Source organism: Protomyctophum parallelum (genome assembly GCF_964188405.1).
Source record: "Protomyctophum parallelum genome assembly, chromosome: 15".
NCBI lineage: Eukaryota > Metazoa > Chordata > Actinopteri > Myctophiformes > Myctophidae > Protomyctophum > Protomyctophum parallelum.
This window is the reverse complement of record NC_139710.1, coordinates 19,949,150-19,977,108: the sequence shown is the minus strand read 5'-3', so window position 1 is coordinate 19,977,108 and position 27,959 is coordinate 19,949,150. Positions and strand designations below refer to the sequence as shown.

The 27,959-nt window shown below is 42.6% G+C and overlaps 1 protein-coding gene and 1 long non-coding RNA gene across 2 annotated transcripts; both read right to left on the bottom strand.

Moving 5' to 3' along the window:
- Nucleotides 1–582: 582 nt before the first annotated feature.
- LOC310871715 (somatomedin-B and thrombospondin type-1 domain-containing protein) lies at nt 583–22,174 on the bottom strand (the record flags this gene model as incomplete). The annotated part of the gene is made up of 5 exons (XM_083783355.1): nt 583–2,232; nt 2,399–2,557; nt 9,522–9,612; nt 10,397–10,582; nt 21,979–22,174. The coding sequence occupies 5 exons, from the start codon at nt 22,172–22,174 to the stop codon at nt 2,127–2,129; spliced, it is 738 nt and encodes a 245-aa protein (XP_083639481.1). The 3' UTR covers nt 583–2,126.
- Nucleotides 22,175–25,251: 3,077 nt separating this feature from the next.
- On the bottom strand, nt 25,252–27,943 carry LOC310872687. Its single transcript, XR_014570415.1, has 2 exons — nt 26,685–27,943; nt 25,252–26,437 (listed from the first exon to the last, which is right to left on the bottom strand). It is a non-coding gene; the product is annotated as an uncharacterized lncRNA (long non-coding RNA).
- Nucleotides 27,944–27,959: the final 16 nt, after the last annotated feature.

Sequence of the window (27,959 nt, the reverse complement as noted above, 5' to 3'; positions counted from 1 at the left end):
TGAATAACTATCTGGCCTGACAACAGGGCTACAGAAGTGTGAGTCATGTTGGATTATGCCTTACTCGCCTTACTGATAAAACTCACCTGTGTATCTAATACGGTTTTAAATGATAAACAAAATTAAAAGATGTTAGCTTTCAGTCATGGACACACAGGAGAAAGAGAAGCACTGAAATGAGTGTCCGTACAAAATACCTAGGCAACCATTGACATCATTGAGTAGATCACTGCTCAGGAACAGGATGCTTACTCAACACCCATTCTTGGGGAGTAAACTACAAGAGACAATTGATTAAAGGACAGCGACGTCTAGCTACAATAGGTGCGTTTTCAGCACCTCTGAAGCATTGTGAACGAAAGGCTTTTGGACTGGGTGCAGCCAGAAAAAGTATATATATTTCTTTACTGGTGGATACACAAAACTAAAGCTATCACACAGTACATCACACTGACACAAATAGAAAATAGAAATTGTATATATTCATTTGTGCATAATCAAAATGCAGTTGCATTCATGGAGGTAGACACTATAAACATGTAGGCTATTCCTTATGCACTTTGATGTAATCTCTGTTGTTGGACTGTTAGTGAAAAATGCAACATTACATGTTAGACATGTTATAACTCTTCTCCTTTACTTTCATTGGTGTTGAATTAATTAGAAATCCAGTTGACAACAACACCCCACCTTTTACTACTCAAAGCTCCAAGATCTTATTAGAGGAGCCATCCTACACTGTTTCTGCACCACATGTGCTTCTGAAAACAGCTTGGTGCACAACAGTGTTGATTTCGTCAACTAAAACTATGACAAAATGTTCGTCGACTACCTTTTTTCCACGGACGAAAACTGATCAAAACTAAACAAAAACTAAGCTACTGTATGATGACTAAAGACTAAATATACTGACCATTTCGTTGACTAAAATGTTACGGAGGGACTAGTGAAGAAGAGATCCAGTAGAACTAAGACATTACACTAAGTCTAAGACATTAGTCATTTTTGTGTTTGGTTACGTTCTGAAAATGGCTCACAACACACTGAACGCAGCACTACGTGTTGTAGATCAGCTATTTTCAACATGCAACCAAGTGTAAAATTGTCCATTAGAGTCAACGCCATCAAGGCCCGCCCAAATACATTTTTGTCGACAAAATCAATTGTAGATTCAGTCGACTAAAGCTAGACTAAAACCTTTCAGATGACTAAAATAGGACTAAAACTAAATGAAATTTTATTCCAAAGACTATGACTAAACTAAATCTAAATTTGCTGTCAAAATCAACACTGATCAGAAGCACAAAGAGCTCGGTGCAAAGTCTACAGGCAACCATGGCAACTACTGGGACATCACTGAGAGCAACATAACCCACATTCCCAATAATACAATCTTCATTAAAAAAATTATAATACAAAAATCTTACATTCACTGTGATTCACATCCATATAATCAGTATTTCAATTACTCTATGTACTAAAACAATAAATAATAAATCATTTTAGACTACTACTGTTTTCAAATAGTAGTATTTATTTATTGTTGTATTTTTGTATTATTGCATTTGTCATTTAGTTGTTCACGGATTATTTTTCTGTAAATGCATCTGTAATCTTTGTTATTGTTTACAGGTTTTAGAAAGCATCAGTTATGATTTGTAGGTCATTATATTAAAAATATAATCGTTAATGTTTACAATAATACAGTACAATAATATAGTAGGCTTATAATATAATAAAAGATACCCATGGCCAATGTCTTGAGATAATCACAAGACAGTACATTTTCAAGGCATCTTAACGATGTCTATAAGATTCAGTGGTAGAAAATAAAATAAAATAAAATGTATAGCTGTCACTGTGCTTTGGAGGAGAATAAAGTACATAGTGTGGTGTAAAAATATAGGTTTACAATATTTCTGAGTGCATAGTATGAGTGTATACGGTACCGAGTATGAGGTGGATTTGGTAAAAAAAAATGGCAGGACACCACAGATCTCCTCTAGTCACGCTGCACTCGGGGAGTCTGTATTTAGATGGCAGGGTTCTCCTTGGCTGAGTCGGAGCTGCTGTGACCATGTCCCTGCATCGTCATGGGTGATAGGGTTTGTGATGTGGCGGGCGACTCACACGAACAGCACCGAATACGGTGGGCACCGGCAGCCGTCTGCGGATGACACTCGCTCCCATGAGCCGTGACATCCAGGCGCAGAGGCTGCAGTCCAGAATGTTCTAGGAATTCAACATGAACATTGATTTAGAAAAGAACAACAGACGATAAAAGAGGAATAGCCTATATTTAATTAATTTAATGTTTCGACCAAAAAGGCAAAGTAAGGAACATTGATTTTACTGTGTACAGTAGGTAATACTGTAACTCTGGTTTGTGGTTTCTTACTTGGTCTTCTCTAGGCCGTCGCCACTACAGCGGTCTGTCTTGGACATGGCATCACTCTGGCACTCTGCACAGACCAGTCTCTCTCGGACCAGCTGGGCACTCCACAGTTTGAGTTTGCATGCTGGCATAACCAGTTTTATTCGCAGGTACACACAATAACTGGAGAGAGAGAGAGAGAGAGAGAGAGAGAGAGAGAGAGAGAGAGAGAGAGAGACACACACACACACACACACACACACACACACACACACACACACAGACAGACAGACAGACAGACAGACAGACAGACAGACAGACAGACAGACAGACAGAGTGAGCGAGAGAGACAATCATCCAGAAGTTCATGGATATTTTTGTCATCCATCCAGAAGTTAATGGTTAAAGGCTTTAAAGGCACTCATTTTCCTCTACTAAAGGACCTCGTGAATATTTGGTGCTGAAATCCAGACACTCACTCTGCAGGGTGAACCCAAGCCAAAATACACAGCTGGGCTTTGAGATTACTCTAAGAAACCCAGATAGTAAACAGACTGCCAGTCACAACGCATCATACTGAACCAGTATCTCATTGTTTGAATCAAGTCTAGGCTGTTATCATTCTGTCATGGTGTATGCCACTACTAACATCAGCAAAATAAATCCATCCAGGAAACCTTCAGAAGTACCTGGAGAGTTACAGGCTGTTTTAAAAGACTCTAAAAGGCCATTCTTCTGTCTTCTTCTGCCTTGAAGTTGAAGCAATCAGCAATCAACCTATGATGGACTGATGAAAGACACCTGGAGGTCTGACGTGACCCCTCAAATTAAGTTGGATCAGTAATAGCTCTGTTAGATAAGTAACTACAATCACGCATAAGAAGAAAAAAGCCACTGGAAGACTCATGAGGTTGGTGTTGTGGCATTATTCATCATCATTTTTCAACTGCGGTCGAGATCACAGATTTCACAATGCCACACCAGATTTCCCAGTCCTTCATTGCCATCCCCAGTTCCTGCTTACTGATGCATGTGTCCCTACTCCCTAGCAATAACATCAGGGATCGACAGTTTTCTACCTCTGGTCTGCTTTGAGGCAGGATTCCAGAGAAGAAGGGAAGATATAACCTCATGATCAGCTCTGTAGCAGTGGCCGGCAAACTGTGTTCTTCTGGATCAGACTAGTGAAGAAACACAGGGAAGGTTGCCGTATATTAGAGAAGTCGATGGGTGGCTCTTCCAAGAGATATTTTGCGCTCTCATTAGAAGGCGGGTGTAAGTGTCATCCAGCCGTTTCTCTAATTTCTTCCTACACAGTAATATCAGCCTTGATCATACTGTGAACTACTTGTTTTCCAGTTCACTGTGTTCTCTATGGAAGATACTTTGAACTTGAGTCCTATTTGTTTTGTCTCTGATCCACTTGGTTGTGACTAAAAATGATCCGCATTGGGATTGTTTGCTAAATGAACCTTTGCTGCAAAACCGCAATCACACGCAGAATTTACAAGTACTTTGCACTTTGTCAGAATTACCAAGACAATGGGATGACACTTGCACCATCTCTTTCATAACAGATCACTTATTTGTGAACCGCTTGCATTGCGGTTCACATTTTATATAATCTGGTTGCAATCAAGCTATACATTTAATTTGAAGAAATATTGAGCAACAACAGGAAATGCAATGCTGCAAACAATAAGCAAAATAAAGCTTTAACCACAGACAGGAAATCTTGTTTTGGCTTAATTATGTGTTAAGCTATATGTAAGTTAAAGCTGCGATCTGGAACTTATTTTAGTGAATACAATTGTATTTTGACCAACCTGTACAGTATGTTGTTAATACATACAACTAACTAGCACATCTGTGGTGGTTGGAGGAGCTGGAGGTGGTCTACCTGGCTGCTCTTCTAGTTAATAACTGGTGCCTGAAGCTCAAAGCGTAATATCTCCCCTGGGCAAGCAGGTGTTGTCTCTTATGCAGGATACCTAAATCCCAGGAATTCTTACATGTCTTGCAATAAGGCTGATAATTTTGCACACCCTATACAGAGATCATAATTTCATCCCATTTTGGCAACATTTTGACACTCATTTACTGGGTCAATTTCCAAGACACTGTTGGCTACTAGTCAGCGTGCCAGATGTTCATGTGAAATCAGTCTAGCACTGTTAATCATAGATAAGGTCTCACATTTAGGAGTAATTCACTTCCAATCCTCGCTTGCTTTGTGCTTCAGTCAAAACACATGTATCCGATGTCCACTTTAATCTGGCTAAAAGGCTCTGTTTAGCCAGGAAACAGGCCAAGATGCGTGTTCCCTGGGTTCTGATTGTCCTGACACTGAGCCCCATCCACAATCAGCTTTAATCAGAGGTGACGTGCAGGCAGAAAGGTTTTGCCCTTTAAATGGATTAGTACTGCCACATCAATCAGCTCATCACACAAGCATACAGTGACAAACATAACTGTCGTGAAAGTAATTTTTCAAGCGTAGTTTGTGCCTAATGGTAACCTTTGCTTAGTCTCAAATTTCGGATCTTTTGCTACCAAGGGTGAAAACTAATTCTGAGACAAACTCAAAACATAGAAATGATAAAACAGGCAAAGTCTTCAAAATAAAAGCCTCAGTGCAATATAGGCAAGTCAACAACTTGGACTGGACAACCCTGCGCAAAGCGTTTCCGTTTGTTTGCCCACGCTACAAGTTGCAGCCGCGCACTAGTGTCATTTCCCGCAGCTTGCAGGGCCCTGTGCGAGACAATTTCAAATAGGTGCAGCTGTTGCTTCCGTCAAAACTGTATTCATAGGTTACCGACTTGTAAAGCAACACCCCAGCTAGTGTTTTTGGTCGTCCAACAGTACTTGGTGGGAGCTGGGAGACTCCAAAATAGCAGATCCAGCGTTGGGGAGCAGCTTTATAACTCTATGGGAGCAGCGGCTGCATGGCGGTTCGCTGAACGCAAAAAGTGTCGTTCTTGATTGTGTTACGTGCACGCGAATCACGTGCGTGCTGTGTGCATGGGGCCTTTTGATTTGGTGAAGCGCCAGGGCCCTCGGAGGGGGCAGGCCTAGGTTGCTAGATGTGAGGGCCGTAACATTTTTGAGGCATGGCTTTCCGAAATTACATCATATATCATAGGCCAGCCAATGAGCCAAGTATATGGACTTTTAATGTTTGTTTAGAGCCTAATTATATTCCCTGTCGTCAGCCAAGTCTATGGACTTTAATGTTTATCTAGGGCAGTAAGACTTAGACGCCATCTCGCTTAAAGAAATAGCCTACGTCTTGTAATATATATACTTGCACGAGCAGAGCGCAAGTACTGTACTGTTTTCGGATGCGTATATCGGTGGTCCCGTCGGCCAATCAGGGATTGTGAATTTTTGGCGGACCCCCTCGGCCAATCAGGGATTGGCTGATGACAACAAAGGTACGTTTGCTTTCGTCTTTATTTTTGAGGGGCGCCCTCCTATATACAGCTTTTGTCCCCACACGTCTCAATATTTGCCATTGACAATGAATGGAGAAATTAGGTAAAATGTCCGCCAGTAAATTAAACATCAAAACATTAAACGCCATTGACAATGAAGGGAACATTTACGTCATATGTAGACGAGCAAATCGGCCAATAAGGGACCACCATTCTTGATGATGATGTAAGATAATAATAATAATAATAAAACTTTTTTCTATATATTTTTTTTAATATTTTTTATTGCACGATTTTGTAACCCATTTTACACCCCTGTGTCAATCATCTAATGTGATCCTGGGCTCTACACACCCTCCACCAACCTAGTCCCCATATATGGGGGACAAGGGGAGAGCAACGGACTTGAACTCATGCTTCCTTCATGCCTGAGTGTCCAAGTTGCTCCTTTACACCTGACAGGGGGGAGTTTCCCTGGTTGGACGTAGCGCGTGGAAGGAACACGTTATTCCAACCAGTTCCTTTCCCCTCCATCAGGCGCCCCGGCTGGCCAGGGGGAGGCAGTTTAGTGACCAGGATTACTGCATGTTTTTTGTGAGGGTACCTACCCTAGGGGACACGGGGAGAACATGCAAACTCCACACAGAAAGGCCCTTTCGCCAACCCCGCCTTCGGGTATGGGCACTGATGCCGCGGTGGAGGAAACACGCCGCCAGCATCCACAGCGTCCCGAGCGGGAATCGAACCCAGGACCTTCTAGCTGTGAGGCGACAGCACTACCAACTGTGCCACCGTGCCCCCTAATAAAACTTTATTTGTATAGCACCTTTCATGACATGAAATGCAGCTTTTTGATTGATTGATTGAAATATTTATTAACAGTTTGTAGAATTTACAGTACATTTTAAGCACAAACTCAATACAAAGACTGTCAACTGTGAGTGGACGACCCAATTAAGCATTACACTTGTTTACAACAGGGTCCACATTGTTCAATTCATCAAAACATTTAAAGACATACAAACATTTAGAGACATACAAATAGACATTTCTATGTAGCTAAATTCATAATATGGGAAGCAAAAAAGGGAAAAGATACAATATACAGTGAGGGAAAATGGGGTGGGGGGGGTGGGGGGGATTCAGATTTTACAGAGGCCAGTTTCGAATTGCAGCCATCCGTAGGTGCCCTTTGAGAGCGGTTTTGAAGGAGTCAAGGGATTCACATGTCTTAATGACTGTTGGTAGGGCGTTCCACATTTTGGTGGCATAGGAGCGAAAAGAATTTAGTCCCTTGTTTGTGCCGAATCTGGGTTGTACATGGTTTGTTGCACTCCCTCTGGTGTTGTGGGTGTGGACTTCGTTTACATTAAGGAAGTATTTAGACAGGTACATGGGTATCTTGGTGGTGTATCGAATCTTGTGGACCAGACCCATTGCAAGATGCTGTACTCTGTCGACGACCCTAAGCCATCCCAGCCTGTCAAAGTGGGCTCAAGTGCTTTACAGAGCAATGGAGAAAAAAAAGAAAAGCAAGGCAACAACATTAAAAAACAAGCAGTAATGCAATACAGTGAGGACATGAATAACAAAAAATAAAAGATCAATTAAAAGCAATGTTGTAGAAGTGGGTCTTGAGCTGTGCTTTAAAAATGTCTACAGAGGCTGCCTGACGAAGGTTGTTCCATGCCTGACGAAGCTTGTTCCATGCCGTCGGCCCGTAGAAGCAAAAAGCTGCTTCCCCGTGTTTTTTAGTTGCCATTTCTTTAGGCAAAGCGAGCAGGCCAGCAGTGGAAGACCTTAGGGGGGCGGTTTGGGACATATTTAGGCAGGCAGTCATGTAGGTAGGAAGGTGCGAGACCATTGAGAGCTTTATACACAAGTAAAATAATTTTAAAATCAATCCTAAAAACAACTGGAAGCCAGTGCAGTGAAGCCAAAACTGGAGTTATATGTTCTCTCATCTTAGTTCTAGTTAAAACTCTGGCTGCTGCATTTTGGACAAGTTGTAATCTGTCAGTTGTTTTCTTAGGCAGTCCTGAAAAAAGTGCATTGCAGTAATCAAGCCGAGAAAAAACAAAGGCGTGGATTAGCGTTTTTGCATCGTCCAAAGACAAATAGGCTCTGATTCGTGCAATATTTCTAAGGTGAAAAAAGGCAATCTTGGTGACATGATTAATGTGTGAATTAAAATTGAATTCAGAATCAATAATGACCCCCAGATGATGATGAGTGCCCCTTACTTCACACAGGTGTGATTTTTTTATATTATAACCCATTCAGGCCTAAGGCCGATTCTAAAAACGCCTCTAAATCCTGACCTAAGGTTTCTGAAAAACTTCAAATATTGATATAGCAGAATCAAATTTTTTACATTTTTGAATACTGTACATACTGTACAGAACCCAAATATGGGTGCCCGGCCTGAGGGGGTAAGATACAAATAGGGGTTCCCGCCCAGAATGGGATAAAGAGGGGCGGACAGTGAGTTGACAGGAGTCAGCAAGCAGTAGGTTGCGCGCTCTGCTCGCACACATTCATGGCCAACTTGTGTGCAAAGCTCAACAGAGTGCATTTCTAGTTATTTTTATTTGGATTTATTATTTTTATATATTTATTCTTATTTTATTTCATTTTTCACATCAACATTCCCCCAAAGATCTGTGCGCCCCTCACTATCTTTTTTACTTTACTACATGTTTCTACATGCCAGATGTCAGGTAAGACGTCAGTTGTCCAAACACCTCCGCGGTGTGTGGAACGGGAAGAGTTAGTGGTAACCTTTTCCATCTCAATTTCGTATCTTTTGCTACTGAGGGTGATCTGAAAACAAATTCTGAGACAAACTCGAAACTTCACATGAATTCCATCTAAATTAAACCCTGCTCATCAAGAGGAACAAGACCACTCACATTTCCAGATGTTCTGAGTAGGGACACAGAACTGACTGTGAATGAACTTGGTGTGGCAATGAGCAACAGAGACCAGTGGAAGCAGCTTGTGTCGCAGATCTCGAGGGCACTCGAATGATGATGATGATTAATAACGCACTTGACAGATTATATATTATGATACACAGTAAAAAATCCTTTACCTTTGTAGACTCAATTAAATTAAAACGGCAATCCGTACTTCACGAGAATTGAACCCGGGTCTTCTGCGCAGGAATATCTGCCAGTGCCACTAAGCTAAGATGTGAGGTCGACTCGGGGGGAGATACCAGTATTGTGCTTTCAGCTTCAGGCAATACCACTGAACCAGTACCGTTCCTACCCGATCACGCCCAAAATGTCTCAGTAGAAGAGCAGGAAGACCACCTCTATCCACTGCAGATGCGCTACTTAAGTTATGTTGTATTCTGTGTGCCAAGCCCATGGCTCATGACTGCAAGTTGACTGCTGATGGTAGCCTAATCTCAGTTCTCCGGTCTTGACCTTGACCACGTCTGAGCGAAAGGTAAAAAATTTAGCCTACTAGTAGATACTATTGGACGTTATGAGCCACAAGCCATGGCTCATGGCCCATGGCTCACAGTTAAACCTTCAGGTTTTCAGTAGATACCATGTAGTAGAGTCAGTGTAGTAGTTAATCTTACACCCACCAACTCTACATCCCTTACATGTGCACATGACTATATGCTATATAGACCAAGTAGGCTGTATGGGTCACACTGGTGTTTGTATTAGTGGCCTGCTAATGGAAGCCCCTACCTGGGCCTCTCCTCCTTCATCAGCATGTGTGGTCGTCTCCAAGGGTCCTTGAAGTTCCTCTTGAATGAATCAGGCAGGATCTTTGCCACCTCTGCAAGGAGTGGGATTGTGGGAAAACGGAAAAGCAATACTTTAAAACCCTATGTCACATTATAAGTGGGAGAGCAGTAAAAAAAAAAAAAAAAGTGAGCTGGTGTGCACTTCCAATCCAACTGGAGCAGAAAACTACAAAAGAAAGAAATACTTTTGCACATGGGCCTTCATCTATTCTGGCGTCGTCGTATATTTCCTCCTTTTATAAGAGGGAGAGGACATGGGTATAATAAACACAGACACACATTTCAAGTCTCACTCGCAATATCTTCTCCATATCTTCATATGATTCATTGACCCAGGGTTATTGGCTTAGGCAAACAAAATATGAAAAGAAGTACTACTATTGCGTAAAAGCATTGACTGTGTAAACCTGGGCCTTTCTTGGAAGTCTTGCTTTGCTTGTTTCACTAATCACTACTAGGAAAGTGATTCAACAGGAGAATGTGTCAGGTGGATTTGAAGCAGTGCAGCTGTAGATAAGGCAGCTGGACCAGTTGTGTGTAAACATGATGCTAACTGTCAACAACAGCTACCCCAGAGAATATTGAAATGCCAAATGGATGTACATATAATTGGCCCCACAGAGTTTTGACCAGATGTAAATACATTCTTCAGAGGCCACAGGCAGCCTTTGTCTTACAGTTTCATAGACTACAATCACTACATGATTGCTACCTTTGCTGCCTTATAGAGGTGACAGGGAAATAGAAAAGTGTATACGACAGAGGTGTTGTGAAAGTGCAACATCTAATGACTGTCTATTGCTCCTTAAGCATTACCTTTGGAACTGCTGCAAACGGCGTCGTTTCCGAAGCATCCTCTTCGCTGTTTGAGGTCAGGGCAGGGCGTGCCTCCGTTTCTCGGAGGAATGGATACTTGGCGACTCCGCTCCGTGCTGCCGACCCCACACAGAGACGTGCACGCTGACCAGGGACCCCATGGTCCCACCACGCAGTCAATGGCTGCTGGTGAAGCAGGGAGAAATTGAGATCAGCTGAGGGTTGGGTGAATTAAGAACAGCATTTGCTCTTACTTCATACTTGTCCATTTATTGTCTCCAGCAGACTGAAGAAGGCATGGGGAGAGAGTATGTTTTGCACTCCGTCCATGTGTGTGTGTGTGTGTGTGTGTGTGTGTGTGTGTGTGTGTGTGTGAGTCCGTGTCCGCCTGTTTGTCCGTCCGTCTGTGTACAGCTAATCTCCGGCACCGTTAACCCGGTCGATGCCAGATTTTGCACACACACTCCCTGGATGCCAAGATGAACCTCTGGCCCAACTTTTCCAGAACGGCCTGTTATAGTGCCACCACGAGGCCGACTTTTTTTTACTCCTCCAGATTCTGTCCAAAACTCCCGCAAATCGTTACACAATATCTCTATAGTCATGTTTTCAAGAGCGCCACCAGGAGGCCACAACCTGAACTGCCGTGGTGGAGACCTGTGGCTGAGGGGCACTTTATCTAGTTGAAATTGGGTTGCCCTTGGCCTTAACCCATTTAGATCTGTGTAACCTATACGTTGTTATACCTTTCGTGCCTCTATGTCTCATATAGCAATATAATGTTTTTAATGTATTCTTTTTTAATAAGAATTTGAAGGTTTTCAGAAAACCTTAGGTTAGGTTTTAGAAGGCATTTTTTAGGATCAACCTCAGGTCTAAATGGGTTAAGTGTGCAGTTGAATACTCAGGTACAGTATGTACAGTATAGAGTATGGAGTATGTAGACATAGCACTCTATAGTGTATACTCATAGTTTCATTGTAGATATTATACTGTTAGGTTCTTAACTTGCTGATGGTCTATGTATTTGATGTATTACAAATGTGTTACTTATTGTAAGTCGCTCTGTACATTTCTAAATTAGCACTGCATATAATATTCACCAATCACCTACAGGTATGTCTGGAAGGGTGGCAAGTAAGTGCATCGTCAACAAACCCAGACTCAGGAAGTCTATGTCTAGCTATGTCTACCCTACAAACAGGAGCCTACATTCTGTGTGCGCGACGCACGATACACACACACACACACACACACACACACACACACACACACACACACACACACACACACACACACACACACACACACACACACTAGCTGCAACAACAATCAAGTCACCCATTCATTCAGAGAGTCATTTTAACCAATTAAAGTGAAGGAGGCGGAAGCTCTATTAGTTAGATGGCTGCTCTGATCAAAGTCAAACGTCTCCCAGAGTAATGAGGCCTGGACGAACAGATTTAACAGCTGAGAACAAACATTCAACAGTCTACTTCTCAAAAAGGGAATGACACACAAGTACAAATGTCAATTTAAGAAGATGACATGCTAGTTTGGCGACACAATTGCAAAATGTGTTGGCATGCACTTTATGCGCATGTATTGTGCACGCGTGACAAAAACGTTTTAATCACACAAAACACACACAAAATAAAATTTCATTCCAGCATTCTAAGAATATGCTTAATTTGTCTGTATAATAAGCACATAGAAGTCTTCAGGATAGTGGAAGCAGGTGCACACAGCTTGAACTCCGTTCATTGTCCTTTGCGGAATTATGGCATGTGAGGGGATAAATATACCATAACTGAATATAATCCCCATCATTATCTAATTTTCCTCACTCTGTCACCATAACACACTGACACACGCACACACTTTGGACAATACCATACTGAGAAATTGAAGTAATTTTCCTCACTCTGAGTGACCCACGCACACAAGCACACGCACAGACGCACACACTTTGGACAATACCATACTGAGAAATTAAGCATGTGTGTATGAGAGTGAACGCAAGTGAGTGAGTGAGTGCGTGGCTTGCGTGCGTGCGTGCATGCGTGCGTGTATGAGCGAGTGTGTGTGTGCTGTGTGAAAGAGAGAGGGAGAGAGGAAAATAATGAGAGAGCGAGAGCTTTCAAGGTACCGCCTGCTCGGTTCATTCCCATGGTCCTGTTGGGGTGGGGGGGGGGGGGGGGTGTCTCAGTGACACAGGCAATCCACAAAGCCATTGTGGAATCTCTGCATTCCTGCACATTAGTGCTGCCTACCTGACGCTCGCCGTTCCCAGATAACCACACACACACACACACACACACACACACACACACACACACACACACACACCACTGACCATTTATTTCCCCAAATACAGCCCCCAACCCCTTTGAGCATGTTCCACCCTCAGTTGTCACTTACACAGAAAAACATTAGACATGTTGGAGTGACATAATAAATAATAGATTCTTCTTATATACGTTCTTATATACGTTCTTATATACGTTCTTATATACGTTCCGCAGTCTTTTGCTGCTGAGGGAAGGCAGGGTGTGTCCCGCCAGGGTCCACTGGTTCCCGCACCCAAGAGGAAATGTGGGGTGACTGACTCTCCCCCCACACACACACACACACACACACACACACACACACACACACACACACACACACACACACACACACACACAGCTCAGAATATGTCTGGAGGTCTCAGCCCATTGCCCCTGAGCCACCAGGGGTCACAAGGCAATTAACAAACATTGGTGGCCCCTGCTCGGCTGCTGGTACCACCAGCGCAAGAATTCCACCACCCACATGATAACACAGCTGACAGTCTGACACTGTCTGACCCGTGGGCACTTTACCGCAACTGCTGTCCGCTGCATCCCTCCTTTTATCGACAACATCTCCAAAAATAACCTCTGACCCCACTGCTGCTGGTGCTCGTCAGCATGTTCAGCTTTTGTCCCCTCAAAAACTGAATAGCAACTGTGTTGCCTGATGCATGATGATGATGATTCACATCAATGGAAAATGGAAAATTACAGTGAGCGGTGGAACTAGTAAGACAAAAATCACACCTGTGTGAAGTGAGCGGTGGAACTATACTGTAATTGTACTGTACTCATACTGGTACTGTGTGAAGGCCCAGACAGACACTCATGCTGAAAAAGTGTTACACTAAAAACTCAGCTTCCCATCATGCACCTGTGCACAGTGTGAAGCTCAACAACGCCACATTCTCACCTGTTGGTACCCTAAACAGACATAGGTACCCTAAACAGACTGCTGCTGCTTCTGTCGGACTTGCTTTATTTTTTTCAAATCTTTTCGCGGACTATGCTGGACTTTAAATTTTCGCTCTGCTGTCATTTTTGTCGTCTGTGTGTGTGCTTGTGTACGTGTGTGTGCGCCTTCCGATGTGTGTGTGATTGTGCATGTACATGCCCGCAGGGGCGTGTGCGAGCAAATTTGTGTGTATGTCCTTATGGGTGTACGCGCGCTTGTGCGTGTGTGCGTCCGTATGGGTGTGCGCTGTTGCTGCTTCTGTTGGACTTGCTTTCTTTTTTCCCGCAGGGGTGTGTGCGAGCTAATTTTAATTTGTGTGTATGTCCTTATGGGTGTACATGGCTAGATAATGATAAAATACACGCTGTAGAAATGGAAGGCTATGAATTATTTACTACAAATAAGGGGGCGTGGCTATCTATGTCGATACCGCATTAAGAAGCTGTATGGTTAAAAATATGACAACCATTATAGACAACGTTCTTGAATGTATTACTGTTGAAATCACTGTTGAGAATTCCAAAAACATAATCATTTCTTGTGTGTATAGAACTCCAGGGACCTGCATTAACTGAAAACATCTCTTCAGCAATAGATAACAGGGAATTCTCAGTAGGGGTCTTCATAGACCTACAAAAGGCATTCGACACCATTAATCATGACATATTGCTAAATAAATTATATAGGTATGGAATTAGAGGCATTGCCCTCACCTGGCTCAAAAGCTACCTCGAAGGAAGGAAACAATTTGTTAATTTAAACGGACTAGATTCAGCTACCCTACCAGTAACATGTGAAGTCCCCCAAGGCTCTGTCCTCTGCCCAAAACTATTCATTCTATACATTAACGACATTGCGGAAGCCCTACAAGACCTACACTGTGTGCTATTTGCGGACGACACCAGCCTGTACTGTTCTGGGGTCGACCTCCAACAACTCTTGCAGGTAGTGGAAGCTGACCTAAAAATTTTAAAGAAGTGGTTTGATATAAATAAATTATCATTAAACATAAGCAAAACTAAATTTATTATATTCGGCAATAAAAATATAAATTCATCAGTCAAACTAACCATAAATAACAATCAGATCGATCAAGTAACCCACATAAAATTCCTAGGAATCATGATTGACAGCAAACTCACCTGGAAACCTCACATAGACTACTTAAAAACTAAAATATCGAAAACAATAGCAATCCTATACAAAATGAAAGACATCATTAATACAAAATCACTCCAGACTTTATACAATTCTACCATAATCTAACTTACTGTGTCGAAGTGGGGAAACACATATAAAACTATACTACACCCCATTTTTATTCTACAAAAGAAAGCAATAAGAATTGTCAACCGGGCTGACTATTATGCGCCATCAAATCCACTATTTATTAAAAAACGCACATTGAAATTTGCAGATCTAGCCAACCTCAACACAGCAATAATAATGTACAAAGCATATAACAGGTCGCTTCCAGTCAGCATGCAGGAGCTATTCAAGCCTAGGGAAACCAGGTATGAACTCAGGGGAATCGGAATTTTTTAAAAGACTACAATTCCACGGACCAACATCAAAGAGAGATGTCTATCTGCCATTGGGGTGAATCTATGGAATAATCTGGACACTGAATTAAAATTAAGCAATTCAATCATTAAATTCAAGAGAACATATAAAACAAAGGTAATCGAGGGCTATATGAAATCACTCTAACTAAGTGTTAATTATATAATAACAGTAACTATACAGTATATATGTGTATCCCCGTACCTACCGTTATCTGTATAAAGGAGTGTGAGTGTGTGTGCGAGGACATACACATCTCAAAATCAAACCAAAACAGTATTCATGTATATGAGGCAACCACTTCATATACATGTAAACACATATGTATGTAGGACCATATGTATATGTGTGTTTGTATCATAGGCAAATGTATGTACAGTATGTATGCAATGCATGTACGTATGTATGTATGTATGTATGTATGTATGTATGCTATATAAGTTTATAAAAGAAACAAGTGAATAATTATTATTATTAGTAACATCATCATCATTGTAACAATTGTCACTAAGTTGTAGAAATAGTGATTTTTGACCAGCTTTTTTGATCAGATTTATTTTTAGATTTTTTCTTTCAACATGGTTGTGTTTAATCCTTTCATTAGAAATGCAGCAATGTAGAAAACGGATTTCTCTATTTATTTTTTATTTTTCCTTATGAGATTACTGAAATCTCAAAAAGGTGGGCATTATAAGCTTCGGCTTCAGCCCTTTCCTTTTCGGTCAATTGTATCATGACAACCCCTTTTCCTTGTATGTAATAATGTTGGATAAACCATGACCGAGACAAATAAACTATCTATCTATCTAATAAACTATCTAGGGAGTCGGGACACACAAAGCTACATGATGGAGACGGTGTGCCCACCGCTCAAAAAATGGACAGATTTTACTTCGTAGAATGAATGAATGCAAAGCAATGTGGATGTTTTGACTGCTTGGAGAGGGTTATTTCCCATTTAAAAATGAAAGTCTATGCAAGTTCCTCTCCTTTATCTTATAGCTTTGGCAGGCAATCTCAAGGCAGAAACTAAAGCTAAAGAGAGTGAGATGGATTGCCTTGCCAGTGAGATGGGGCTACATCCATCTCTTTCTTCCTCTACTCCATTTTATGGTTTAATAACAAAGGGGTTATAACTTATGAACCTGCTATCAGACCAGCCGTCCCAGTTAGCATTGTTTCCGTCCCTTCATCTGTCTGTCCCCCCACTATCCCAACTCCCCATCTGTCCTCCTGTTGTTTTGTCCTGCAGCTCCCCGCCCCTTTCCTTCCTCCTCCCCTCCCCCACCTCCTCCTCTCTGATGGAACCCAGATGTCCAGTTGTCCAGCCACACACACACACACAGACACACACACACACACACACACACACACACACACACACACACACACACACAGAACCATTAAACCCAGTTAATAATGTTGTACAACAAGCATAAACCCTAATAGGTGTGAAGGACACAGGCCTAAACTGTAATTACAGGCTTGCTTCTTCAGTGTTTCCTGCAGACATCGCAGAGTGAGCTGAGCGGACTAATTTACAAACACAGCTGAGACAGCTTTTGTGAAAATAATTAACAAATAATACATAAAGATGTTATAAACTACTGCTGAGATAGAGATACTGTAGGTTAATCCGAGGAGGGAAATTGGGATTGTGACGAGGGATAGGATACAGGTGAACGCAATGGAAGTCAGGAGATCAAATGGCACATAAGAGTGAAGACATGCACAAGCTATCTTGTGCTCGATAAACAATATAATAATAACACTGTGGCTCCCATGTGGATCTCTCTCTGTCAAGTCTATGATGTCAGTTGTCTATGACGTCAGTCACATCGCGTCTATGATGTCAGTATTACTGTAGTGTCATCCCCAAATTTGGCCAAAGTTTCAGCCCAATCTGAACTGCTTTGACTTCCAGTATAAAATGTTTTAAAAAGTTGAATATTTCAAAAAGTATAATGTGAAACATGACATATTCATTTTGTTGACCTATTGGATGCAGCCAAAAGCAATTTGGCTTGGAGCGGTCATGGTTCAAGATTAGCCCCGGGCAGGCAGACAGATAGACACGCACGCAGTGCCACGCAGTAGTATACATGCACGCAAACACATACACATTACACACGCACACACACACACACACACACACACACACACACACACACACACACTGTACAAACAGACCCTCTTCTAGATAGCTCTGCCCCTACAGTGCCGTAAGAAAAGAAACAATGTCTTGGATTTAACTCTAACTATAGTCTGATTTGGCTGAAACGTTTCAATGAAGTATTGGGAACTTGAATTCAGTGTTCATGTTCATGTTTTTCTGATGCATCCGAGGTTCGGATGTCATTTGTGATTTTGTCTCGCATCACTCCCGACATGTTAACGTTTCTGGCAAAAGGTAAACAGTGTGAGCTAACGCTAATAATAGCTGATCGTTACAATGGTGGCCTCCAGGCCGGGAAACCGTAAATGAAGATGACCAAATATAGTCAAACACGTATAGTAAACAGGGTTTACCTACACTCTGCTGCCACCTCATGGCACAGAAAGAATTAAGTTAAAAAGCTACCATAACTAACCTCAACCAACTCAGGAATGATGCAATTTGGGAACGATGCAAGTTAATAATACTTGCAGCATGCTCCACCCTGCTATGCAATACCTGTTGCACCTAATGCCTGTACCCGTTGAAACCTAGTGTGTTACCCGTTACCAATAACGTTAGATTTACATTCAACTAGAAAATGTGCTCGTCAAGTGCAGTCTGGCATCGTGCGGATGAGATGTAACCACTGAGGATTTTGCTGTGTATGCTTGGGTCAGGGTGTATTCAACCCGTGTACCCTTAAAGAGTGCCTTCCCCCCATACGGTCATCAGAGCCATATGAGCAGCAATCAGCAGGGAGAAGCTTTAACATTTCTGCTGCCCTGGAGAGCAAAGAATACTCCCTTTCCCCACTTCCCCGTCAGTGTGTATTCTACCTGAATACTAGGAGAAACAGAAACAGGACAGAAAGCCATAACTACAACAGCTGGCCAGTCTCAGCACAGCAGTGCCAAACCCTCGGCTACAACCACGGCCACGGCCCACACCATGGGCGGGAGGGGGGTAGAAAGAGAGGAAAACATCCTGGCATAACAACATGCTCTGGAGGCAGAGGAAAGGAAAACAGAAGGGATAAGTATGAGGGAGGAGAGAGGAGGATGACCAGATGAATGATGGTCAGACCACTGGAGCATTTGAGGGAAAGTGTGTCCTGTTGAGGTGAGAACAACCAGACGTCATAGTAACTTGCGTTGGAAATAAGTTAATTAACACCGAGAACTTTGCTGTGAGTTTAGGCCTACAATCCAAACACGATGGGATTAAGATTGATGATTATAATAAATGTTTACACACATCCCCGACAGCTGCTGTGTGGCAACAAGCGTGGTTCCAAGTGTGTCAAATGTTATCATTATTAAGCATTTGTGTCCATTGGGTTCAAACACGTCTTTCTATCTTTCCTCTGATGTCACCCACCATGACAGGCCTTTACTCACCTGCAGCTGACAGGGGGTTAATTATAGACCAGGACAGAACATAGGGACAGATGCTGCACAGACTGTTGCGCTGCCTTACAGAGCTGCAGAATCAGGTTCAGATGAGTCTAATGGCAGGCAAGAAAACGTATAGGTGCTTCAACTTGAGCCAAAGTGACACAATTTTGTTTATGCAGTAAAAGTTTCAGAGAGAACTTAAGAAGAAGGGAGGGGAGAGAGAAGGGTTTCAGAATAGACATTTTGCAAGAGAGGTAGTCGTGTTTATTTTCCCCTCAACGTCTTGTAAAACACATTGACCCATACTGGGTTCAACTTCATAGGTCACAGCCAGGTTTACAAAGCTGCATGTGACGAACACACCAAAACAGGCTAGACACTCCAGTGTATCTCTATCCTGTCAAACCAAAGTTCCAAACACATCTTCCCCTCAAAGCCTAAGATTCCGATTTTACAGGGGCCAGTTTCGAATTGCAGCCTTTGAGAGCGGTTTTTAAGGAGTCAAGGGATTCGCATGTCTTAATGACTGTTGCTAGGGTGTTCCACATTTTGGTGGCATAGAAGCGGAAATAATTTAGTCCCTTGTTTGTGCCAAATCTGGGTTGCACATGGTTTGTTGCATTCCCTCTGGTGTAGGTACATGGGTATCTTGGTGGTGTATCGAATCTTGTGGACCAGACCCATTGCAAGATGCTGTACTCTGTCGTCGATCTAAGCCATTTCAGCCTGTCAAAGTGGGCAGGGGTGAGGTGGGTTCGCGGGGTGAGGCCAAGTAGGAGCCTGACCAGTTTGTTTTGGGAAGTCTGGGGCCTTGTTTTAAGGGCCTTTGAGGTGCTGTGGTACCAAGAGGTGCATGCATAGTCAAAGAAACCTTGTGCGAGGGCTTCTGTTAGGGTCTTCAAGGTGTTTTTGTTGACCAGTGAGGAGATCCTATAAAGGAATCTTGTTCTTTGTTTCTGTCCGAGACCATCAGTGCTGAGTCATCTGCGAACAGGAACAAGTTGCAGTCACAAGCTGATGTCATGTCGAATACATATATTAGGAACAGTAAAGGCCCTAGTATGCTTCCTTGTGGAACGCCACAGCTCACTGGGAGGGGGGGGGGGGGACGACGACGACGACGACAGTGTTCCGTTTACCTCCACCATCTGTTCTCTCCCCTCCAGGTAGGATTGCATCCAGCTCACTGATGTGCTATCAAAACCAATTGCATTTAGCTTGTTAACCAGTGGCTCCATCACTTTACAGAGCCGGCGTACAAACAGCACTTCCCAATAAAACCAGTAACTGCATGAGTAGTGAAACAATTTCATTGAAACTAAATCTAAACACTTTAAAAACTGAGGTCATAAGAATGTTTCACTGCTGTTCATCCTGTGAAGGGAGCAGTATACTTTATCTGCATAATTTATGGAGTAGCCCCTGCTATATGATTCACTGCATGTAAGCTCTGGTTCCCAGAGACTGTTCTGTTCTGCTCGGCACTGGCTCTGTCACACAGACACGCAACTTGCGTGTACCTTGCGTGACGCAACGTCCACTGTGTTAATCGCCTCAGTCTGGAAGCCGTTAGAGGGACCTTTCAGCGGCCCCCTGCTGTCAAATACAGTATGGGGATGACTCAACACATGATCTGGGGTGGTGTCCTGCTTTATCCTGTGATATTTCTAGCTTGGCAGACCCAGAGGAGAGAAACTGGACCTGGATTATGGTTGTATTGGAATCTAGTCAGCTGGTTGTGAGATGACCTAATGATAAATGTTGCATCAACAACCTCTACGGGCCAGAAGGTTGGATTTTGACTGGGTTCAGTTGACTTGTTCCTTATAAAGTGCAATAGGGCCCTGTCAGATGGTCAGTGTTACAGTATTCTTCTTCACATTCTAATATGTTTTAATGATCAAGCTCAGCTACAGTGTGTTAATAACACAGAGAAGGTTCAAATAGTTTTGTCTTAAACACTGGGGTCTATTAAAACGCTGTGAGGAAGGCCATGCAATGCATAAGCCAGTTTGGATGGATGAAAGAACCAGCCAGTTCACATCACAACACAGAGAGAGCACTCAAACAAAAAGGTCCACTGTGTATACTTTTAAATGTGCCTAAAGAGAGGGATCACTGCTGTGTTTTAAGTGCACTTGGAACTTAAGATCATCCCTATAGGTGCTTGTTAGTGTTCACTTAAAACAAGGGTCCTGCTCTGAGGCTATCTATACAGAGATAATCACGGTATCTGAACTCAGGATGTTTCTACAAAGAGGTACAAAGAGCTTTGCAGGTTGAAGTACATCCTGGGAAATCTGTAGTAATAATCGAACTCTGAGTGCAATAGACTCTTATGACACCAATTTAGTGTTAAATTACCACTCTGGAAATTACATTGCTCTAGTCTCTCTCTCTCTCACTCACATCTCACACACAGTTTAACTTCGACTGTAATCCTGGCCATGTTTGGCTGTCTGTTCCCATGGCTTCCATTCGGCTGATTGCCCATATATAGTGTCAGCTGTAATGTTTCCACTTACCTCTCTTTTAATAATATATTAATACATTTACTTCCATATACATTCATTAATCTTAACAAGCTGCACATCTATCTATCTATCTATCCATCCATCCATCCATCCATCCATCCATCCGTCCGGTATAAAGACAGACATAGAATATATCGATAAATGATGGTTTAGCTATATAACTTTTGGAGAAATTGTGTTACCATTTAATTCCATATCCCCTCAGCCTTAACCTTTTTCATAACTGATCCCCAAATGTGACCTGTCAGGCGCGCGTGCGCGCTCTCTCTCTCTCTCTCTCCCTCGCCCCCCCCCCCCCCCCCCCTCTCTCTCTCTCCCAACCCAGACAGAATACTGTAGGTACACAAACCACTGTCTGTCCAATGGCAATATCTCACCTCAAAACGTTGTCATCTGTGACCAGAGCCACTTGAAGCAAACATCAATAATAAACAAAGACAGACAGACAGCTATGTGAAGTATGTCTCACTGTCTCCGTGTCACCCTGGCCTGTGCCAATTAATTAACCATCTCAAACGGTAAAACAAAGAACAGGCATCTCTCCACCACTGGATGATACTTCTGTAGTAAACATGCAATAAAAAGGGTGTTTTATCTTTGTTTTGTTCCTTGGGATATCGCTTTCATCATCAACAAGCAACTCACCAGATACTTGACACACTAGCTGATAGTCCTCGCAGCAGTCTCCCGTTTTCTGACAGTAGGTATCACAATAGCAGACCGTCTTTCGTTTGCTGTACTCGGAGCATTCGTTATTTCGTCCCGTGCAGCAGTTGGGGCTTTCTCTCTCCCCACAGCCCGCTTCAGCTTGTGAAAGAATCACCGCTAAACATCCACACATAATGAGCCTATAACGCGCTGAAGTCCATCCATGCGCTCCCATGATGGACATGTGGCTGGGCGCTCAAGGACGGTGGCCCCGCACACTCGCTTTGCTGTTTTAATTGTATCCTGTCTTTTCTGGATGGCGTTTCAATTAACTCAGCAGCTGCTCAAGTACTATAATGAGATAGATCAACAAGCAACATGGTTTGAGGTTCGTCGAGGAAACAAAATCAACAATTTAACAGCACTTTTCAGACAAAACACTTTGTCACCTATACTACTCGAACTACTGGTGCGTAAAAGTGGAGCCTACTGTATAGGTTAGGCTACGTGCACTCTCCACGCGCTGTCCCACCGACACCGCCCCTCAGAACACACACGCACGCACTTGGTCACCTACTGCACGAACCGTCTTTCCCACATGGTGCGTAAAAGTGGAGCCTGCACTTTCCACTCTCCATCGCACGCGCTAAAATTGATAAGCCAAATAAGGCAGTTACATATATCCACAAGTGGCGTAATGGTGAGTTTTGGGTACTTGGTGCGTCTTGGAAAGTCTGGTGAGTAGCCTAGTCACTGGTGACCGAGGTGGTTAGGTGCGTCTTCTATTGAATCTATGGGGACGCGTTCTAGGCTAGCATGCATGCGCGTGTACCGTTCCGTTCCGTACCTGCGCGTGCACGTCACAATTTGTTGTGGTGCGCTAAACGAGTGTTGTAATCTCTAACTGGACCCTCGTCTGGTTCTGACAGACTGGTAGTGTGTGCAGGCTGTGTGGTGTGTGATAATCCAGACAGTATCACGCTAAAGGTTCACAAAGTGTATTACACAAACAGGGAACATAATAGTGCTGGATCATAATGACGTGACGTAAAAAGAAAAGCACTTTAGGTTTAAGAAAATACAGTTTTCGTAATGGATTCTTATTCATAGATCTTCTAATCTCATCAAATTCAGCACTACGGACAGCGGCACTTCCTGGAAATAAAAACTTTCAGTGGAGCCGATATTCAATTGTTTTGAAAGACACTTTGAAACATTTGTGACTCACAGCAAACAACAGTGAACTGAACTGGTCTTCTTCACTACAGCATAAATGTGCTCCAGCCTCCACTGGGAGAAAAAGTATCCAAACTAATACTATTGAGGAAGAGAATGGCTCAAGAACAATGACATTATGTTCCCTTCACTGGTCCTGAGTGGATCCCGGGGGAGAAGGGGGGTGGGGGCTGAACAGTAGATGACTATTGGGTATTGGCTACTGTAAAAGAAATACAACAATCTCTATGTCAGTGGTTTTCAACCCTTTTTATGTCAAGGTCCATTATTTATTATGCATTTGAGCCACTGACCACCTTGATGAGATTTAGCCTCTCCCTATTGATGAGGATACTGTACAAAAAGGCAGCAAATCCAGGTGAGCTGAATGAATGCAGAATGCAATATCCTATCTGGAGGGGAGAGAACAGGTGGTGAACTTACGGAACACTGAGATTTTCTCTCAGGTGGACCATTCTATACCCTCTCACTGAGACATGGAGTTGGAGGACGTGTGTGTGTGTGTGTGTGTGTGTGTGTGTGTGTGTGTGTGTGTGTGTGTGTGTGTGTGTGTGTGTGTGTGTGTGTGTGTGTGTGTGTGTGTGTGTGTGTGTGTGTGTGTGTGTCATTTAGGTTGAGGAATGCTAACAGATCCGTACATTGTTGATCGCATTGGTGCAGCACCCCCTCTAGTGTTCAAGCAAGGTAAGACCAGGGTAAGAAAGACTGGACAGTGCAGCTCTGCAGATGCCAGTTTCTCCACTGTCTCACTTGTCAAGCTATTGTCAAGGTTTGTTGTGAAAGCATCGCGTCATCATGTTTTCATATAGGCGGCAGGCCTACCGGTATTCCTCTCACTAGCTATAGCCCTCGTGCAGACCCAGCCTAATATTTAGACTGTATTTGATCGATTTTGACATTAGAGTCCGACTCGCCGAGTCCTTGCAACTCGAACATGTACAACAGTACAAATGCAAAATAAAATATAAATGTGCTTACCCTCTAGCCCCAAAAGGCTGCCGTAAATAAGTGTTTTAATCCCGTTTGTGCAAAAAAAAATTAACCCTCGTTATTTACTTCCTGTTTACGTTGAGCGTAATAACAGCTTTCACCGGATCTATTGCTATTTATGGCCATTGAGAATTTGGGAACTTCCGACAGAATCGACCACAAACGCGGTAAACCCTTCTTTATTGAAAACTGCGCACTAATACATTGCACAAGCACACCGGCAGCCTCTAACATGTGTGGCAAGAGGTAAGCATATTTATATATTTTGCATTTATACTGTATTTGTCGGAGTTGCAGACAGTGGCTCAACGTCGGGGTCTGTCCAACACCACAGGGAGAGGTAGACCGTGGACTTAAGACTCTCGTAGATTGAAAACGTCAAATTCGATAAAATACACTAGGAACTAAATCGCTCAGTGCAGATCCCTGTCTCGTGTGTCCCCTCACCCATGCTTCACTTGTGTGTCTGTCCATCCATGCTGCTAGCTTGTACAGAGTCCATGACTCCATGCACGGGCCCTATTTTCGTCAGTGTAAACCCTTTATACCTAAACTTCTTTGACTTTTTATACTACTTTGAAAAACATATTCAAATTGTTCAACTAGCCGATCTACATCAACACGTTGTGAGCTTATTCGACTATTTGAACTATTACATTTTTTTTTTCAAAATAGTAAAAAGGGCAAAGAAGTTTAGGGATAAGGGGGCTTTAGCACTGACGAAAATAGATCCCTTAATGTCCAGCGTCGTCCTCCATGCAGTTCAGTTCATCTTCAGCAGAGCACAGTGTACTGTATTCTATTTAACAACAAACATTGGAGGCACAAGAGATCATCTGGATGAGAGAGAGATGGATGGACAGTTGAATTGCCCCATATGAGCATCAGCCAAGTAAGGAACAAAGAGGTTCCTGTCCAAAGCTTCCCCTACTGTACCTGCCCGCTGCCCCCCACCCCATCTGTCTCAATGTGATCGCCGCCTGTAACCAAGAGCACAGAGCAACAGAGGAAAGAGGGAGGATAAAAGCAACAAGTAGACAAACATTGTTCATGTTTACAGTCGCTTCAAGTTTAATGAGTTTTGAACCACACCCCCATTCCCACCCCCACGGCACAATGAGTTGGAGAAGGGGGATGCTGTTATTGCACAAGCACTGTCATAAACAACCCACAGAGTATCATAAATAATACAGTACATATACTCAATGGCCATAAGTTAACTTCAGTTTGCTTTATCCATGACAGCCTGCCTTTGTTTTGGCAGTGGGGAGCACAAGGCATTTTCATTTCGGCCACCCAGACAGACGGCAACAGTAAATACAAAATAATGATGCACTTTGTTTCAAACAAATCTGCAGGATTTTTCTTTTTACATCATAATCATTATAGCACATGTACAGTATAGCTTCTGACTGTTCTCACGTTACACTATTACTATGGCACAATGATACAAATGGCACATCAAGTAGTTATTTAAAATGGCAAGGTTTGGAAGTAACTTATGCATGATTTCTTTGTTTTGATAATAATCAAATAGAATAGCAAAAAGGCACCGGCGTGGGGCAACAGCAAAACAAAAAATTGAATGACAATAAATAATAATAATCCCGAAACATTGCATCGAGTCAGCAACAAAAAAAGTGAACATGGATATTTTGCACAGACTCACAACATAAAGCTGAAAATGGCAGATCTACAAGCTTGTCATGCTGTAACGCTTGGCCAGCCTGTCAATCACTATTTGTGGTAAGAGTACACAGTGCAAATCAAGCGATAGGCTTCTGGAATACATGGAATGGAATGGATGTGGAATTGAAGATTGAAGTAGGCCTACTGAATCTCCATGTGGAAATGTCACACCAGGTTTTTATAGCCTGTGGCAGGGTGACATTGATAAGTGGGATGCGGATATAACCTGAGATGGTATCAACAGTGTATTTTAGTGTTTTAAGGTACATTTTATGTCGCTCAATTAAGGCAAAACTGCAACTATAGTTAGATTTTTACATGTATCATAGTGTAAGTTATAATCCTGGTAAGTACCCAGTGAGACATAGTTGGATATTAGACATCTGTTTAAAATCGGATTATAACTGGTCTAAAGTGTTTTCCTTTTCAGTAAAGTATGCCAACAGAGATTTGACCTGGGCCGCGTTACATCACAACCTGCTCTCACATGACTAAATAAATCTGTGTAAATCTAGGCCATTTGAGAGAAAAATATTTCAAACTACCGTAATTTCCGGACTATAAGCCGCGGCTTTTTACCCATGATTTGAACCCTGCGGCTTATACAACAGTGCGGCTAATCTATGGATTTTTACAGCTAACGCAGAGCCATCTCAGGCTCTGAGCTAACGTAGCTGCGGCTTATAGTCCGGTGCGGCTTATAGTCCGGTGCGGCTTGTATATGGGATTTTCCCTAAATTTGGCTGGTGCGGCTTATATTCAGGTGCGGCTTATAGTCCGGAAATTACGGTAAATGCTTTTTTGGAATTATTACCGTAACCTGATTATTTACAGAGACATGTAAACGTTTCCCATGACAGTATAAGATGAGGACTGAGATCTTTTGTTTATCTGACTCAATGTTCTGGGGTCCTTTACAATCACAGTGAAAGACAGTAAGTCCATTAGTGTCCTAAATTAAATTAAGTAAAACGCCTTGTCCTTTTTTCAAGCCTGTTTAAAAAAATAGTTAACACTGCACAGGTCAACAGTACGGTAAATGATCTCTCAACTGTATTATAATCATATGATATTCATTATACACCTCTCAATAAATATTTTTACCACATCTCTCCATATAATTTAAACCATAAAATAATAAACCTTTTCTCTTAATAAAATCTTTAGACTATTCTTCCAGTCCAGTCGACTCTTTCAACAGTACAATGGGCTTGGCATCTCACACAGGAATCAAACATTAAATTTACAACTGGTGGTAGCTAGTAAACTAAACTCTAATCTGCATCATATAAAAATAATTGGCATATCATAAAAACAATACCATTGTTTTAAAAGGCTTAGTTATGGAAGTTATGGTTGTTGATATGACTGTAAACCGCAACTCTGACCAGATATGTCTCTCACGTTAGACAGAGTTTAACTCAGGAAATGATAAAAAAGAACAGAATCCCTGTTCTTTAGTAATTGGTCTTGCGGAGGCACAGGGTGCATGGTTTTGGTGTAAGGTGCCTTAATAATGCACCGACACTGACACACACACAACAGCAACTCAGCCCAGACAAGGAGCCCTATTTTGGGAAAAAAGGCAAACTGGCATGAAGTTCAGTCAACGGCGTTTCAAATGGGGTGTGACGAAGAACAAAAGAATGGTCTAGTAAGTAAGTACGGCACAGTGGCGAGGTTGGTTGAATTAGGGCAACTAAATTTGTCAGTGGGTGTCCACGTCATTGGGTTCAATCATGGCTTTGCTACATGCCGGTTGACCTGGTCCAAGCAGGCGAACGGCATAAATCGTGGTCCTCATCGACGGCAAAAGTGCAGTACACTCCTCCCACAGATCATGGCGAGACCCCAAAATACCAAACACCATCAGGCTAAGAAAATTATTCCACTGCAGCTCAGAGAATTTGCCTGTCCACTGTGCAGTGCACCTCATGCCAGTACGCCTACCCCAAAATAATAATAATAATATTTTTCTTATGTACAAAGTTATGTTGGGCTCCTGTCTGCAGAGAAGAAGATCTACGTAAGTTCAGCTCTGTCTTTAACCCGTCCACCCCACC